Here is a 14,043-nt window from a genome sequence, read left to right on the forward strand (position 1 = left end):
CTGGGGTCCTGGAGCAATGTTCTATTTCTCTAGTCTGTGCTAGGAGCCCTGATCGCTGTCAATCTCAAGAACTCCCTCAAGCAACTCACCGACCCCTACTACCTGTGGAGGAAGAGCAAGCTGGACTGTGTAAGTATCGGGCAGCCTCTGGCTACTGGCCATGCCCCTTCCCTCTCCTCCGACCCCACAGCCCTGTCAGCCCTGTCCTAACAATGAACCCTCTAGTCTGCTGCTTCCTAATTAGCATAGATGAGTGGTTAAAAGTCCAAGTTTCGAAGTGAAACATCCTATGTTCAAACCCTAACTCAGCCATCTGCTGGCTCCATGGCCAATAGCAAGCCCCTTAACCTTTCCCAGTCTTGGCGTCTTAATTGGGGAAATGGTTATTTTATACTCTCTGCCTCCCAGGGTTTTCTATGAAGAAGAAGCAAGGTAATACAAGTAAACATGTTGTCTACATCGTATTTTATACTCAATAAAGCTTAGCTATGACTACTTTATGACATATAGCTTTAAAAAACAAAAGGAAATAGTTTGTATTTAAAAAAAAAACAAACCTAGAACATAAAGCCAGAGGACCAAAATCTTGAGCAAGTTACTAGACTTCCCTGGGGTTCTATTTCCTCATCTGTAAATGGGGGTGAGACTCATGCAGTCATGGTTGCGTCAAACGCTGGTTCCGAGGATTAAATGAGATCACAGTGGGAAAACACCGCATGAGCGCAAACATTCTGCAAACATGACTTATTGTTCTGATTAGTCACACACTCCACCGCATTATCCGCTGGGCATAGTAATGAAGGCCAGTGTGTTTTGACGACACTGCCTTCTCTCCATTTAAGCCCCACCATAACCTATGGGAGAGGATTTACTAAACTTTCTTAACGGTGATGAAACCAAGGCTCAGAATGGTTAAGTAAATCGTCAAAGGCCACAGAGGTAGGAAGTGGTAGAGTCTGGATTAAAACTCCAAGTCCTGGACTCCAGACCTCTAGGCTGTACTGTCTCATAGGGAAGGCAGTCTCACCCACCTAGGGCAGGGAAGAAAATCCTTAAAGCCAGAGAAGTGAGTGGCTCATCTGTGGTCACCCAGAGAGACAGTGATGAGGACAGGGAGAAAAATTATACCTCAGTTCCCAGCCCAAGGATCTGCTTTGACCATAACCCAACAAGCCCCCGCTATGGTGGTATTTCCTTAGGTTCATATGGCGGCTTTTGTTTCCATTTGATCTTCACAGCAATTCTCTACAGGAATCTAGGCAGATTTATTTCCTTTAGAGGAATTTCCAGGTCTTAAAATCTATAGGGGGCAACTATCAAAACTTCACCCAATGTTGCCCCCTACCCACACACAAAACCAGGCCCCCAGCCGATCAGAAAGCACTGCTGAGCTCCTGTCAGGGCCCAAGCAGCTCGCTGTGAGACAGAGAGAGGGAACTCACATTTATTGATCACCTACTGAGCATCCATCTCTAGGCTAGGACCGTCACATTCCTTAACTTTTGAATCCTTTCATAAGGTAGGCATTATTATTCTCCTTTTGTTTCACATAGCCATTAAAGAACAAAATTTTGGGCTGGGTGCAGTGACTCACACCTGTGATCTAGCACTTTAGGGGGCTGAGGCAGGAGGATCGCTTGAGGTCAGGAGTTCAAGGTCAGCTTGGGCAGCTTAGCGAGAGCCATCTCTAGAAAAATAAAAAGTTAGCTGGGTGTGGTGGCACATGCCTATAGTCCTAACTATTCAGGAAGGTAAGGCGGGAGCACAACTTGGGTTCAAGAGTTTGAGGCTCCAGTGAGCTGATCTTGCCACTGCACTACAGCCTGAGCAACACAGCAAGACCCTGTGACTCCAAAAACAAACAAACAAACACATTTTGAACCCAAGCAGATCTGACCCAAGATGCATGCTCTTATAGATGCCACCTCCCTGTGTGCTGGGGCTTCTATTAAAAACACAGACAAGATCAGGCAACCACAGTCAATCTAAGGGAAAGAGGAAAGTGTAACCAAAGCACAAATACATAAAATATTGCAAAAATGCTATTTAAAAAAAAAGAGAAGAGAGGCTCTGAGGTTGTACTAACAGAGAATGGCCTTGGCTAATCCAGGAAGACTTCCTGAAAGAGGTTGTTTTTTCCCCAGGTCTGCTTTTGACATCTCTCTTTTCACAGTGCATCTGGGTAGTGAGCTTCCTCTCCTCCTTCTTCCTCAGCCTGCCCTATGGTGTGGCAGTGGGTGTCGCCTTCTCCGTCCTGGTCGTGGTCTTCCAGACTCAGTTGTAAGTGATAGCTTCCACCCTCCTAGGCCCACAGTCGGGTCCCTGGGCCAGCCCGCAAAGGGCTTCCATGCCACGGCCTGGCTTAGTCCACTGCACCTTCCACCTCTGGGCCTGGCACTGGAGGTGCTGCCAGGCCCAAAGAGAGCCCAACCCAGCCAGGACTGTGGGCACAGTCTGGGCTGTTTGACTTTCCATATCTTGAAAACCCCAGAGAAAGCCAGCATAGTCTTGCTGGGGACGGCTGGGGAGAGGGCAGTGGCAGAGAAAGGAGGGCAAGGGGAGGTGGTGAGATTCAACATCCTTCCAAAGACATTGCCAGAACCCCAAACCAAATGGGACCCCACCCCAGGAGAGTGCCAGGGTGGAAAACAGAAGCTGTGTTCTACACACTGGGAGTATCACAGAGAAGGGGTCTTGGCCAAGGCAGGGAGTATGCTGAATGTTGGGGGAATCCTATCTTCTCTTCTTGAGAACTCAGAACAAGGAAATGACGACTTCAGGGCGACTCCCACCACTTCTCCCACCACTTCTCTCCCCTGCCCCGTGGTCTGGGAGCTATGTCAAGGACCTGCCTGTCATCCTCATAGTTATAGGAGGCCACAGGCCACCAGACATGTGTCTCCAGTGCAAAAAGACAGACACAGCAAGTCTGGGGGTGAGGACAGGACCCCATCCTACCTTGGCTCTGCCCCCGCCCCAGCAGGGGCACCCTTCCAGGCCCATGTGCCATTAGCATTCTCTTATGTTTTTCTCTTCCTGCTTCATCCAGTCGAAATGGCTATGCACTGGCCCAGGTCATGGACACTGACATTTATGTGAATCCCAAGACCTATAACAGGGTAGGTAATTCAAGCTTATGACCTCCTTCTTTTGCTCTGCACCACCCCAAGAAGAGGTTGTTTTTTAAAGCCAATAAAGACATTTCTGCAACTTGAGCTCAGTCTCCCTGTCACAGGCCCAGGATATCCAGGGGATTAAAATCATCACTTACTGCTCCCCTCTCTACTTTGCCAACTCAGAGATCTTCAGGCAAAAGGTCATTGCCAAGGTAAGGCTCAGTCCCTGGCAACCAAAGGCTCTGGACAGAGAGTGGCCAGAAGATGGAAGCAGAGGGCGGTGGGAGCTGAGAATAGGCCACTCCCATAGAGGGTGGAGGTCAAGATTGCTGTTGGCTCTCTCCCTACAGACAGGCATGGACCCCCAGAAAGTATTACTAGCCAAGCAAAAATACCTCAAGAAGCAGGAGAAGCTGAGAATGAGGCCCACACAACAGAGGAGGTCTCTATTCATGAAAACCAAGGTGAATGGAGGCCAGAAGCAGCCCCGTGCCCTGCTCTCCTGCCCATTCTGATACTGCCCCCTGTTACTCATGGTACCCTGGGGGCCCTGCTTCCCACCCTGACAGGCAAAGACAGAAAGTCTCTGGGAACACTGCCTGGTGGCCGCTGGGCATTTTTCTTCTTTTTTTTCTTTTTCTTTTTAGAGATGGAATTTTGCTCTTGTCACCCAGGCTTGAGTGCAATGGCATGATCTTGGCTCACTGCAACCTCCACCTCTGGGGTTCAAGCGATTCTCCTGCCTTAGCCTCCCAAGTAGCTGAGATTACAGGTGCCACCACGCCCAGCTAATTTTTGTATTTTTAGTAGAGATTGGGTTTCACCATGTTGGCCAGGCTGGTGTCAAACTCCTGACCTCAGGTAATCCACCTACCTTAGCCTCCCAAAGTGCTGGGATTACAAGCCTGAGCCACTGCGCCCAGCCTGGGCATTTTTCTTCTTGGATGAGGTGCTACCATCTCCCAGGGAAGCCACTGAACCCCCAAGGCCCTTCTCCATTTTCTGGCTAAGATAGGACATGGCCCATGGACTTTTGAACAACCCAGAGGGGGAACAGCAGTGAATTTCCTGGGGAACCCAGGCAGCCCAGGGCTAGCAAGGCTGGGATGGCCACGGGAGTAATCCTTGTAATCCCAGCACTTTGGGAGGCTGAGATGGGAGAATCACTCTCATGAGTTCAGGAGTTCGAGACCAGCCTGCCCAACGTGGCGAAACCCTGTCTCTACTAAAAATACACAAAAATTAGCCAGGCGTGGTCGTGGGCACCTGTAATCCCAGCTACTCAGGAGGCTGAGGCACGAGAATCACTCGAACCCGGGAGGCAGAGGTTGCAGTGAGCCGAGATAGTGCCACTGCACTCCAGCCTAGGCAACAGAGGGAGACTCTGTCTCAAGAAATAAAGGAGCTCAGTGTCCCCGGAGGGGCTTTTTCCCAGACAGAGTGGGCTTGAGGCTTCAGTGCCTCTCTTGGCTGGGTCCTCTGACTTTGTCTGGGTTGTAGGAGACCAAGTTTGCAGGCCCTGCCTAAGAAAGGGCTTTGGGAGAGGCCTCTCTGGTGGAGCTTTCAGGGTCTGTGTTCACCATCACCGAGGCGAATTATTCCCCTACACCTACACCCTCCATGCCCCTGCTTCAGTCACAGCAAGGTCTGGCTCAGTCTGGTGGTCCCTGACTCTGCCCACTGTCCCCACCCCTCCAGACTGTCTCCCTGCAGGAGCTGCAGCAGGACTTTGAGAATGCGCCCCCCACTGACCCCAACAACAACCAGACCCCGGCTAACGGCACCAGCGTGTCCTATATCACCTTCAGCCCTGACAGCCCCTCAGCTGCCCAGAGTGAGCCACCGGCCTCTGCTGAGGCCCCCGACAAGCCCAGTGACACGCTGGCCAGCGTCCCGCCCTTCGTCACCTTCCACACCCTCATCCTGGACATGAGTGGAGTCAGCTTCGTGGACTTGATGGGCATCAAGGCCCTGGCCAAGGTGAGGCCCTCGGGGACAGCAAGCACCACCCACTCCACCCCCTCCGCTCTGCTCTCCACATTCCCTTTCCTGGGAGCCCTCATTTCAGGAAGCTGAGGGAGGAAGCTCACCAGGGAGGCTAACGGCTCCTAGGAATCCCTCCTTTCCCCAGACGCCACCAGGTTGAGACATTCTGCACAGAGCAGGCCCAGACGGCCCGTGACAATGAGTGGCGGGAGAAGTCTACCAGAGTTTCAGGCCCCTGTGCTCCCAACACCCCCAGCAGTGGCCATCCCAAGTCCCTCTCAGCCACCAGGAACCCACCCAGGGTCTCTGAGGAGGGTCCAGTTTGGCTCCTGGTTCATGATCTGCTGCCCTTGTCCCTCATTCACCAGCCACCCTAGGACAGGAGAAGAAATAACACCAGTGCCCCACACCATCAGGCCAAACAGAGAGCCCACGGGACACCTTGAATGAATGTATCCATCTGATAACTTTCCAGCAGCCACCGCCAATGGCGGGAGTCAGCAAACCTCAGAGCTGGCTCAGATAGAGGCAAGCCAGGGGAACAATGGGCACAGAGAGTGTTCGGACTGACTTCACCATCGACCAGGCGCAGGGCAGGCCCCATACCCAGCCTTGGGCCTCAGCTGACTTCCTTAGCCAGGATCTGGAGTCCAGGCCAGCCTTGGCTGAAGCTCTAGACTCCCTGAGCCTCCATCCTCCCCTGCAGCTTCTGTCTGAAGCCACAAAGGAGTCTGGGAATCTAAGCTACTGAAAAAAAAGATCGGCCGGTCATGGTGGCTCACTCCTGTAATCCCAGCACTTTGGGAGGCCAAGGCAGGTGGATCACAAGGTCAGGAGTTCAAGACCAGCCTGGCCAACATGGTGAAACCCCGCCTCTACTAAAAATACAAAAACTAGCCAGGTGTGGTGACGGGCCCCTGTAGTCCCAGCTACTCGGTAGGCTGAGGCAGAGAATTGCTTGAACCCAGGAGGCAGAGGTTGCAGTGAGCCGAGATCGCGCCACTGCACTCCAGCCTGGGCAACAGAGTGAAACTCCATCTCAAAAGAAAAAAAAAGAAAAGATCTAGCCCCACAAGAAGGGGCCATGGTGACTTTAAGTGCCCGCCACGTTGGCAAAAGTCCATTTCCGCCCCACTTCCCAGAGAAGCCGTCAGCCAACACTCCAGGGAGAAGTGGTGTGCTTTGCTGCTATTTTTATCTTTGGCTGCTGGGCTCTCAGGGTTGCTTATTTGTTTGGCTTCCCCTCTGAAGTACGTTTTGTGAATCACTTTTGAGACCCACTCAGAACATTCCTTTCCTTTTACCTCCCTACCCCAACAACACTTCTAGCTGAGCTCCACCTATGGGAAGATCGGCGTGAAGGTCTTCTTGGTGAACATCCATGGTAAGAGAAAGAGGACATTTAGGGACTGAAAGGCTGGCAAGGAGTGTGGGGTAGGAACAGGCTGGTGGGGTCTGAATAGTGAGGAGGTTGGAAATGAGAGCGCCCAGCTATCCCCCCCTAGCTGCTGCCTGCTCATAAAAGCTTCAGGTACAAGTCCAAAGAGACTGGTCAGATTGCATAAACATCCTAGGGGCCTTAGTGACAGAGTGGGGGTGAGGAGGTCATGGAGTTACACAAGGACAGCTAGGATTCTAATCTACCCCATAACTAATTTGCCATGTATCCTTGGCCGAGTCACTTTATCTCTCAAGGGATCTATTTCTACCTATGTAAAACGAGAGGGTTGACTAGATGGATTTGGGGATCCTCTCCCAATCAGAAACTCTGTGAATCTATATAGGCATAGAGCACACAGTACCCTAATTCCCCAGGGAACGTATAAATATGCAGTTTTGTAGGCATACAGCCTCCAAAGGGTGCATATACACAGCCTCAAGGACGTGGCCACAGGACAGCAGACATTTACATCACTAGCATGTATGCAAAGTGCAGAGATGTGGGAGCAAGTGCACACAGACACACAGGAGAATGTGAAGGGGCACATACACACACACCCAGCTCCCTGCACTGGGTCAGACCCCCTCCAGCAGGGCTGCAGTTCCCAAGCTCCGCATGGCCACGTTCGGGGAGAGAATCTGCAGTGGCAATGACCTGCTATGATATGTTCTGGAGTTAGAAGCAGTGGATTCTCCCCAACCTCACTGGACACCCCCTCAGGAAACCATCGCTAGGATTAAGAGTAATAGTTCTGCCACACATTGGAAGTTGCTGGAAAGGTCTGGGAAAACAAGAGGAAGGATGGGTCCTTGGGGGATAGAACTGGCAGCGGCCTCTTCAAGGATGGCTTAGGCTTTTCCACTCGAATCACCGCAAAGTACTGACTCCCTAAATCAAACTGCTTCCTTCTGCCCTGGGTTGAAACTTCAGCATCCTCAAGTTCATGTTGCCCTCTGCCGTCCAGAACTGATATTGCACTGCCAATGCCATGGCCCTCAGATACAGCAAGAGCTGGGACCTCAGGCCTCTCCCATCCCTGCTCTGGTCTCACCATCTTCCCCACCCCCAGCTCCAATCCACAATGGCTGTTATCTTTCTGAAGGTGATCTTTTCTTCTTCTAGCCCAGGTGTACAATGACATTAGCCATGGAGGCGTCTTTGAGGATGGGAGTCTAGAATGCAAGCACGTCTTTCCCAGCATACATGACGCAGTCCTCTTTGCCCAGGCAAATGCTAGAGACGTGACCCCAGGACGCAACTTCCAAGGGGTAAGGTCCTTGCACCTGGGGAATCCTAGGCTCCAAGGCACTGAAATAGCAGGACCAAGAGGCATTAGAAAGAACACAGGAGAAGGTTTAAGTTCCAATATCAAGTCTGCCATTTCAGTTTTCTGAATCTGTTTCCTTATCTATAGAATGAGCACCATCAACTAACATTACCTACCTCTCTGCGTTTTTCTTTTATTTTGTTTTAGGGTTAATGATAATTACATCTTTTGTGTCACTTGAAAGCACTTTGTGTATTGTAAAAATTTTTTATCAATGTAAGTTTTCTGGTTGCACAAACACCCAAAGCATAGTAGAGCAGGCCCACTCTGCTGGCATCGTTCCCTGCCTCCTCCTCATCTCTTTCTAAAGGGGGCTTTCGGGAAGGGAGGGGAGGGGAGTAAGCCTACCCATTTTAACTTACGGGAGCTTAGAGATTTCAGGCTGGTGAGGGATAAAGAGATTGGGTCTGAGTTTTGTCTCAGCTTTTTGACATTTAATTTACTAGCTCAGTAAGTGACATACAAATGGGATACAAATAACACTATCTAAAACTCCAGAAGACTGGGGAGTCAGAAAAAGCCTACCCCCTTGGGGTCCCTGCCCAGATCCCCAGTCATCTCTAGCCCTCAGGGTCCCCTCCCAGCTCAGCTCCTGCCCTTGGCCTCCCAAGACTCTGGTTGTGCCACAGCCCTGGGTAAAAACCTCCCCTGCCCTCTGTGGGTCATAAGAAAGGCTTTTCTGGCCCTAGAGCAATGATTTGCTCTTTGCCTTAAGAGACTGATGAAGGTGAAACCATCTGTTCTAAGTGCTGAAAGACTGCCCAGGAACACACAGGGCGCTGGCTCCTGCCTTCCATGCCTAGAGGGAAACCCTGGGGAAACAACGGGCTTTCCTACTTCGTGAATTTGTCCACAGAGCAAAGAGGGAGATTCTGGAGGGAGCTGCATTAGTTGTTAGTGCCCTAATCATGTTCAGCTACTCTAGTTGGTATGTACACTTGATTAGTCATAGACTTATAAATAATTTATATTTTATATAATATATACTTACATATTATAGACTACATTCACAGATACAAATCACACACATAAACACACACCTTTTCAACAGCATTGTGAGGGACAAAGCAGGCAAAGTGAGGCTGGTTATCAGACTTTAACAGATTAGAAAATAGATTCCCAGGAGGACAGGAATTCCCCAAGGTCAGGCAGCTAGCCAATAGTTTTTCTAAGCTGAGTAAAACCTTCCCTGCCTCTAACGGCCCACAAAGGAGGGAGGATCGCGATACACACCTGTCTGGTATAAGGGGGAAGACCACAGCCGTGCTGTTTTTGTGAGGCAGGTAAGGGAAGGGGCAAGAGGATAAGTCATGTGTCAGGAAGCAGCATCCAACCAGAGCCGGCCACCTGTCCCTTTTCCTGCCACCATGCAACAACTTTGCTGTTCAGTCACTGAAGCTCATTCTGCACTGGCTTCCTCCCTTCCAGGCTCCAGGGGATGCTGAGCTCTCCTTGTACGACTCAGAGGAGGACATCCGCAGCTACTGGGACTTAGAGCAGGTGAGCTGAGGGAACGGGCTGTGAGGGTGGGAGCAGGGCGAGGAGGGGAAGGATGGGGTCGCTGTCAAATACAAGGCGTTCACTCAGCTGTCTCACCTCCAGCCCAGAGCAGTCACATTCAAGGCCACAAAGATTTGTGGTCATCTTTGTTTCTTTTTCTTTTTCTTTTCTTTTCTTTTTTTCTTTTTATTTAAGACAAAGTCTCACTCTATCACCCAGACTGGAATGCAGTGGCATGATCTCGGCTCACTGCAACCTCTGCCTCCCGGGTTCCAGCGGTTCTCCTGCCTCAGCCTCCCAAGTAGCTGGGACTTCAGGCCTGCGCCCAGCTAATTTTTGTATTTTTAGTAGAGACAGCTTTTCACCATGTTGGCTGGGCTGATCTCTAACTTCCGATCTCAAGCAATCTGCCTGCCTCGGTCTCCTAAGTGCCTGGATTACAGGCATAAGCCACGATGCCTGGCCTTTGTTTTCATTCTTCTCACTCCCTGAAAGGCATCGTGGGGAGAGGGTGAGTCACTGGACCAAGTCCTAGAGAACTAGTATCTATTCTTATTCTCCAACACATCACCCACGTGACCCTGAGCAAGCCACATACACCCTGGGCCCTAGTTTTTATCGTCTGTGAAATTAGAGGAAACATAGATAATACCTGTGCCATCCACCACACAAGATTGGCAGGGCAGTCACTTGTTCTTTCATTAATTCAGCAGGTATTTATGGCGTACCTACTGTTTGCCTGATGCAGTTCAGGATGGGCACATAGCAGTGAGCAAAACAAAGGCCTCTGCCTTTTAGAAACTTACGTTATGGTAGAATAGATGGATTCTGGGTCTACAAATGAATTATTATTGCATGTGGACAAGCCTTAAGAACTAAAAGATATGTGGCTGGGTGCAATGGTTCACACCTGTAATCCCAGCACTTTGGGAGGCTGAGGTGGGCGGATCACCTGAGGTCAGGAGTTTGAGACCAGCCTGGCCAACATGGCAAAACCCCGTCTCTACTAAAAGCACAAAAATTAGCCAGGCATAGTGGTGCATGCCTGTAGTCCCAGCTACTCAGAAGTCTGAGGCATGAGAGTCACTTGAACCTGGGAGGCAGAGGTTGCAGTGAGCCGAGATCGTGCCACTGCACTCCAGCTTGGGTGACAGAGCTAGACCGTCTCAAAAACAAACAAACAAAACAAAACCTAAAAGGTATGTGGATATGAGGGATCACCATCCCCATAGGGCCCCTGGATTAACACCACCCCACCAATGCCCTGAATTAAAAGAAACCAGATGACTAGGTTTGGAGAAATCTGGCTTTGGGTCTATGAGAAGTAGTGTCTCTCTTTGTGCCTCTTCCCATTCTTTTTGACATTGAGCTCCATGGTGCTCTGAATCCGTCTCTCACAGTGCTGATGGCAGGTGGGACAGATTAGAAAATAGAGCTGGAGCCACAAAGATTTGGCAGACTGATTTCTGTGCCCTCTTGGAATCTCCAGCACATTCCAAAAAGCCTGGATAGGACCAAAATAGCTTATCAACGTGAGAAAGGACTTCAGAGCTTGTCTACTGCCAACACTCATTTTACCCAATGAGGAAAGTGAAGCTATTAGGGGGCGAGGGACACGTGGAAGGTCACACAGCACACAGGAGGTGATTCACATGTAGATTTCAGCACCTGCTCCTGCCACCCTGGACTGATTCACCTTCTAGGCTGACCCTGCCTCTCCCCTGTTCACACACACTCTCGCACACACGCACACACACACACACAGGCACACATGGTGCCTCATTCTGCCCAGGGGTTCCTAGGGTCACCTCTTGGTTGCAGCCACTGTGACCCCAACTGGTCTAACCTCTCTCTTCCCCTCGCACTTCTTTCCTGTGGTTCCTGCAGGAGATGTTCGGGAGCATGTTTCACGCAGAGACCCTGACCGCCCTGTGAGGGCTCAGCCAGTCCTCATGCTGCCTACAGAGTGCCTGGCACTTGGGACTTCCATAAAGGATGAGCCTGGGGTCACAGGGGGTGTCGGGCAGAGGAAAGTGCATCCCCCAGAGCTTAGGTTCCTCTCTCCTCTCCCCCTCTCTCCTCCCCTCCTTCCCTCCCCGCATCTCCAGAGAGAGCCTCTCAGCAGCAGGGGGGTGCTACCCTTACAGGAGTGAGAGTCTGGTGAGCCCACTCGTCACCCGTCAGGCCCTGGCCGCAATGGACAAGCCTCCTGCTCACTCCACCCCACCCACCTCTGCCCTGTCCTTGGCAGCTGAAGGACACCTTGACTTCCAGCTTTTACGAGTGAGCCAAAAACAGAAGGACAAGTACAACTGTGCTGGCCTGCTGTACAAGCTTCAAAAAGTGTCCCAGAGCCCACACGGCTAGGTGTCAGATGGTGTCAGGCTGTCACGGGACACAGGGATAAACTTGGTTAGGACTCTGGCTTGCCTTCCCCAGCTGCCTCAACTCTGTCTCTGGCAGCTCTGCACCCAGGGACCATGTGCTCTCCACACCCAGGAGTCTAGGCCTTGGTAACTATGCGCCCCCCCCCCCATCATCCCCAAGGCTGCCCAAACCACCACTGCTGTCAGCAAGCACATCAGACTCTAGCCTGGACAGTGGCCAGGACCGTCGAGACCACCAGAGCTACCTCCCCGGGGACAGCCCACTAAGGTTCTGCCTCAGCCTCCTGAAACATCACTGCCCTCAGAGGCTGCTCCCTTCCCCTGGAGGCTGGCTAGAAACCCCAAAGAGGGGGATGGGTAGCTGGCAGAATCATCTGGCATCCTAGTAATAGATACCAGTTATTCTGCACAAAACTTTTGGGAATTCCTCTTTGCACCCAGAGACTCAGAGGGGAAGAGGGTGCTAGTACCAACACAGGGAAAACGGAAGGGACCTGGGCCCAGACAGTCCCCCTTGACCCCAGGGCCCATCAGGGAAATGCCTACCTTTGGTAAATCTGCCTTATCCTTCTTTACTTGGCAAAGAGCCAATCATGTTAACTCTTCCTTATCAGCTTGTGGCCCAGAGACACAGTGGGGTCCTTCTGCAGGCAAAGGCGGAAGTCCTCCAGGGATCCGCTGCATCCCCTAACTGCATGCAGATGTGGAAAGGGGCTGATCCAGATTGGGTCTTCCTCCACAGGAAGATTCTTTAACACCCTTAGGACCTGAGGCCATCTTCTCCTATGAAGATGAAAATAGGGGTTAAGTTCCCCATATGTACAAGGAGGTATTGAGAGGAACCCCACTGTTGACTTGAAAATAAATAGGTTCCACGTGTAAGTGTTTTGTAAAATTTCAGTGGAAATGCACAGAAAATCTTCTGGCCTCTCATCACTGCTTTTCTCAAGCTTCTTCAGCTTAACAACCCCTTCCCTAACAGGTTGGGCTGGCCCAGCCTAGGAAAACATCCCCATTTCTAACTTCAGCCAGACCTGCATTGTGTGTCTGTGTGTTGAGTGAGCTGGTCAGCTAACAAGTCTTCTTAGAGTTAAAGGAGGGGGTGCTGGCCAAGAGCCAACACATTCTTGGCCCAGGAGCATTGCTTTTCTGTGAATTCATTATGCCATCTGGCTGCCAATGGAACTCAAAACTTGGAAGGCGAAGGACAATGTTATCTGGGATTCACCGTGCCCAGCACCCGAAGTGCCAAATTCCAGGAGGACAAGAGCCTTAGCCAATGACAACTCACTCTCCCCTACTCCACCTCCTTCCAAGTCCAGCTCAGGCCCAGGAGGTGGGAGAAGGTCACAGAGCCTCAGGACATTCCAAGTCAGAGTCCCCTTTGAACCAAGTATCTAGATCCCCTGAGGACTTGATGAAGTGATCCTTAACCCCCAAGTAATCATTAACCCCCAGACCAGCCTCAGAACTGAAGGAGATTGTTGACCCAGTGACCTGGAGTTGAGGCTCAGGGAGAGATCTGCAACATATCTGAGGGTTGCAGAGCCCACTGTGGAGGTAAGATTGGAAACACATGAGGCAGAGGGAAGACATTGAAGAAAACATCTCTGCTGGAATATTTGGAAAAGAACACTCTTCTGGACCTGGTTGAAGCAGGAAAGATGGAGGCAAAGTAGTGAAATAATGCAGAATTTCAATGCTTTTGAATGTTCTTAGTGATACTGACCTGTGATAATATAATTCCCAGGGAGGACTGGGAACCTTATCTCTTGAGATATTTGCATAATTTATTTAATTTAAGCCTCATTCTCCTTTTGTTCATTTTGGTAATAAACTGGATTTGAATTGTGAACAAATGCACACGTTTGGGTGGTTTTATAGAAAAGCAAAACAAGTCACCTCCACAGAGACCTGGCCTTGCTTTGCATTATCCCGGGCGGGGGAAGCAACGAGGACTCAGATTTCTCTGTAGGTCTCCCAGCTCCTCTCCAGGTTCGATCTTCCATCCTGGGAATGCATAAACTTCCACGATCCAGCTAAAGAACAGAAACTGGGGAGAGAAGATTGGGCTGAGGGGTCCACACACCCAGGACCAGTATCCAGAGCCAACTCTGGATTTTTGTGGCTATAGGGGATGTCAAAGCCCCATCATCCCTCTGCATACCTTTCACTCACTAATTCTTTCACATTCATGGGATGCCTATTAAGGGCCAATCCCATCGTTACTTAGCAAACCCTTCATAATCCTTAGTGTGGGGCAGCACACAATCTAATCCCACCTTT

General features: G+C 50.7%; 1 protein-coding gene across 2 annotated transcripts in view; it reads left to right on the forward strand.

Annotated features, from left to right (window-relative positions):
• Nucleotides 1–13,612, forward strand: part of SLC26A9 (solute carrier family 26 member 9) — a 30,423-nt gene extending 16,811 nt beyond the window's left edge. Inside the window, exons 11-21 of one of the 2 annotated variants that reach the window (XM_063709043.1) lie at nucleotides 34–129; nucleotides 2,174–2,280; nucleotides 3,050–3,119; nucleotides 3,236–3,328; nucleotides 3,467–3,580; nucleotides 4,815–5,096; nucleotides 6,432–6,486; nucleotides 7,666–7,811; nucleotides 9,299–9,370; nucleotides 11,258–11,301; nucleotides 11,479–13,611. In XM_063709043.1, coding sequence (XP_063565113.1) covers nucleotides 34–129; nucleotides 2,174–2,280; nucleotides 3,050–3,119; nucleotides 3,236–3,328; nucleotides 3,467–3,580; nucleotides 4,815–5,096; nucleotides 6,432–6,486; nucleotides 7,666–7,811; nucleotides 9,299–9,370; nucleotides 11,258–11,301; nucleotides 11,479–11,737 — 1,338 coding nt within the window. In that variant the 3' untranslated portion in view covers nucleotides 11,738–13,611. Of the gene's footprint in view, nucleotides 1–33; nucleotides 130–2,173; nucleotides 2,281–3,049; nucleotides 3,120–3,235; nucleotides 3,329–3,466; nucleotides 3,581–4,814; nucleotides 5,097–6,431; nucleotides 6,487–7,665; nucleotides 7,812–9,298; nucleotides 9,371–11,257 lie in introns of both variants that reach the window. The other variant, XM_063709047.1, reaches the window with a different exon arrangement.
• The last annotated feature ends 431 nt before the right edge of the window (nucleotides 13,613–14,043 follow it).

The sequence above is a fragment of the Gorilla gorilla genome, chromosome 1 (assembly GCF_029281585.2).
Source record: "Gorilla gorilla gorilla isolate KB3781 chromosome 1, NHGRI_mGorGor1-v2.1_pri, whole genome shotgun sequence".
NCBI lineage: Eukaryota > Metazoa > Chordata > Mammalia > Primates > Hominidae > Gorilla > Gorilla gorilla.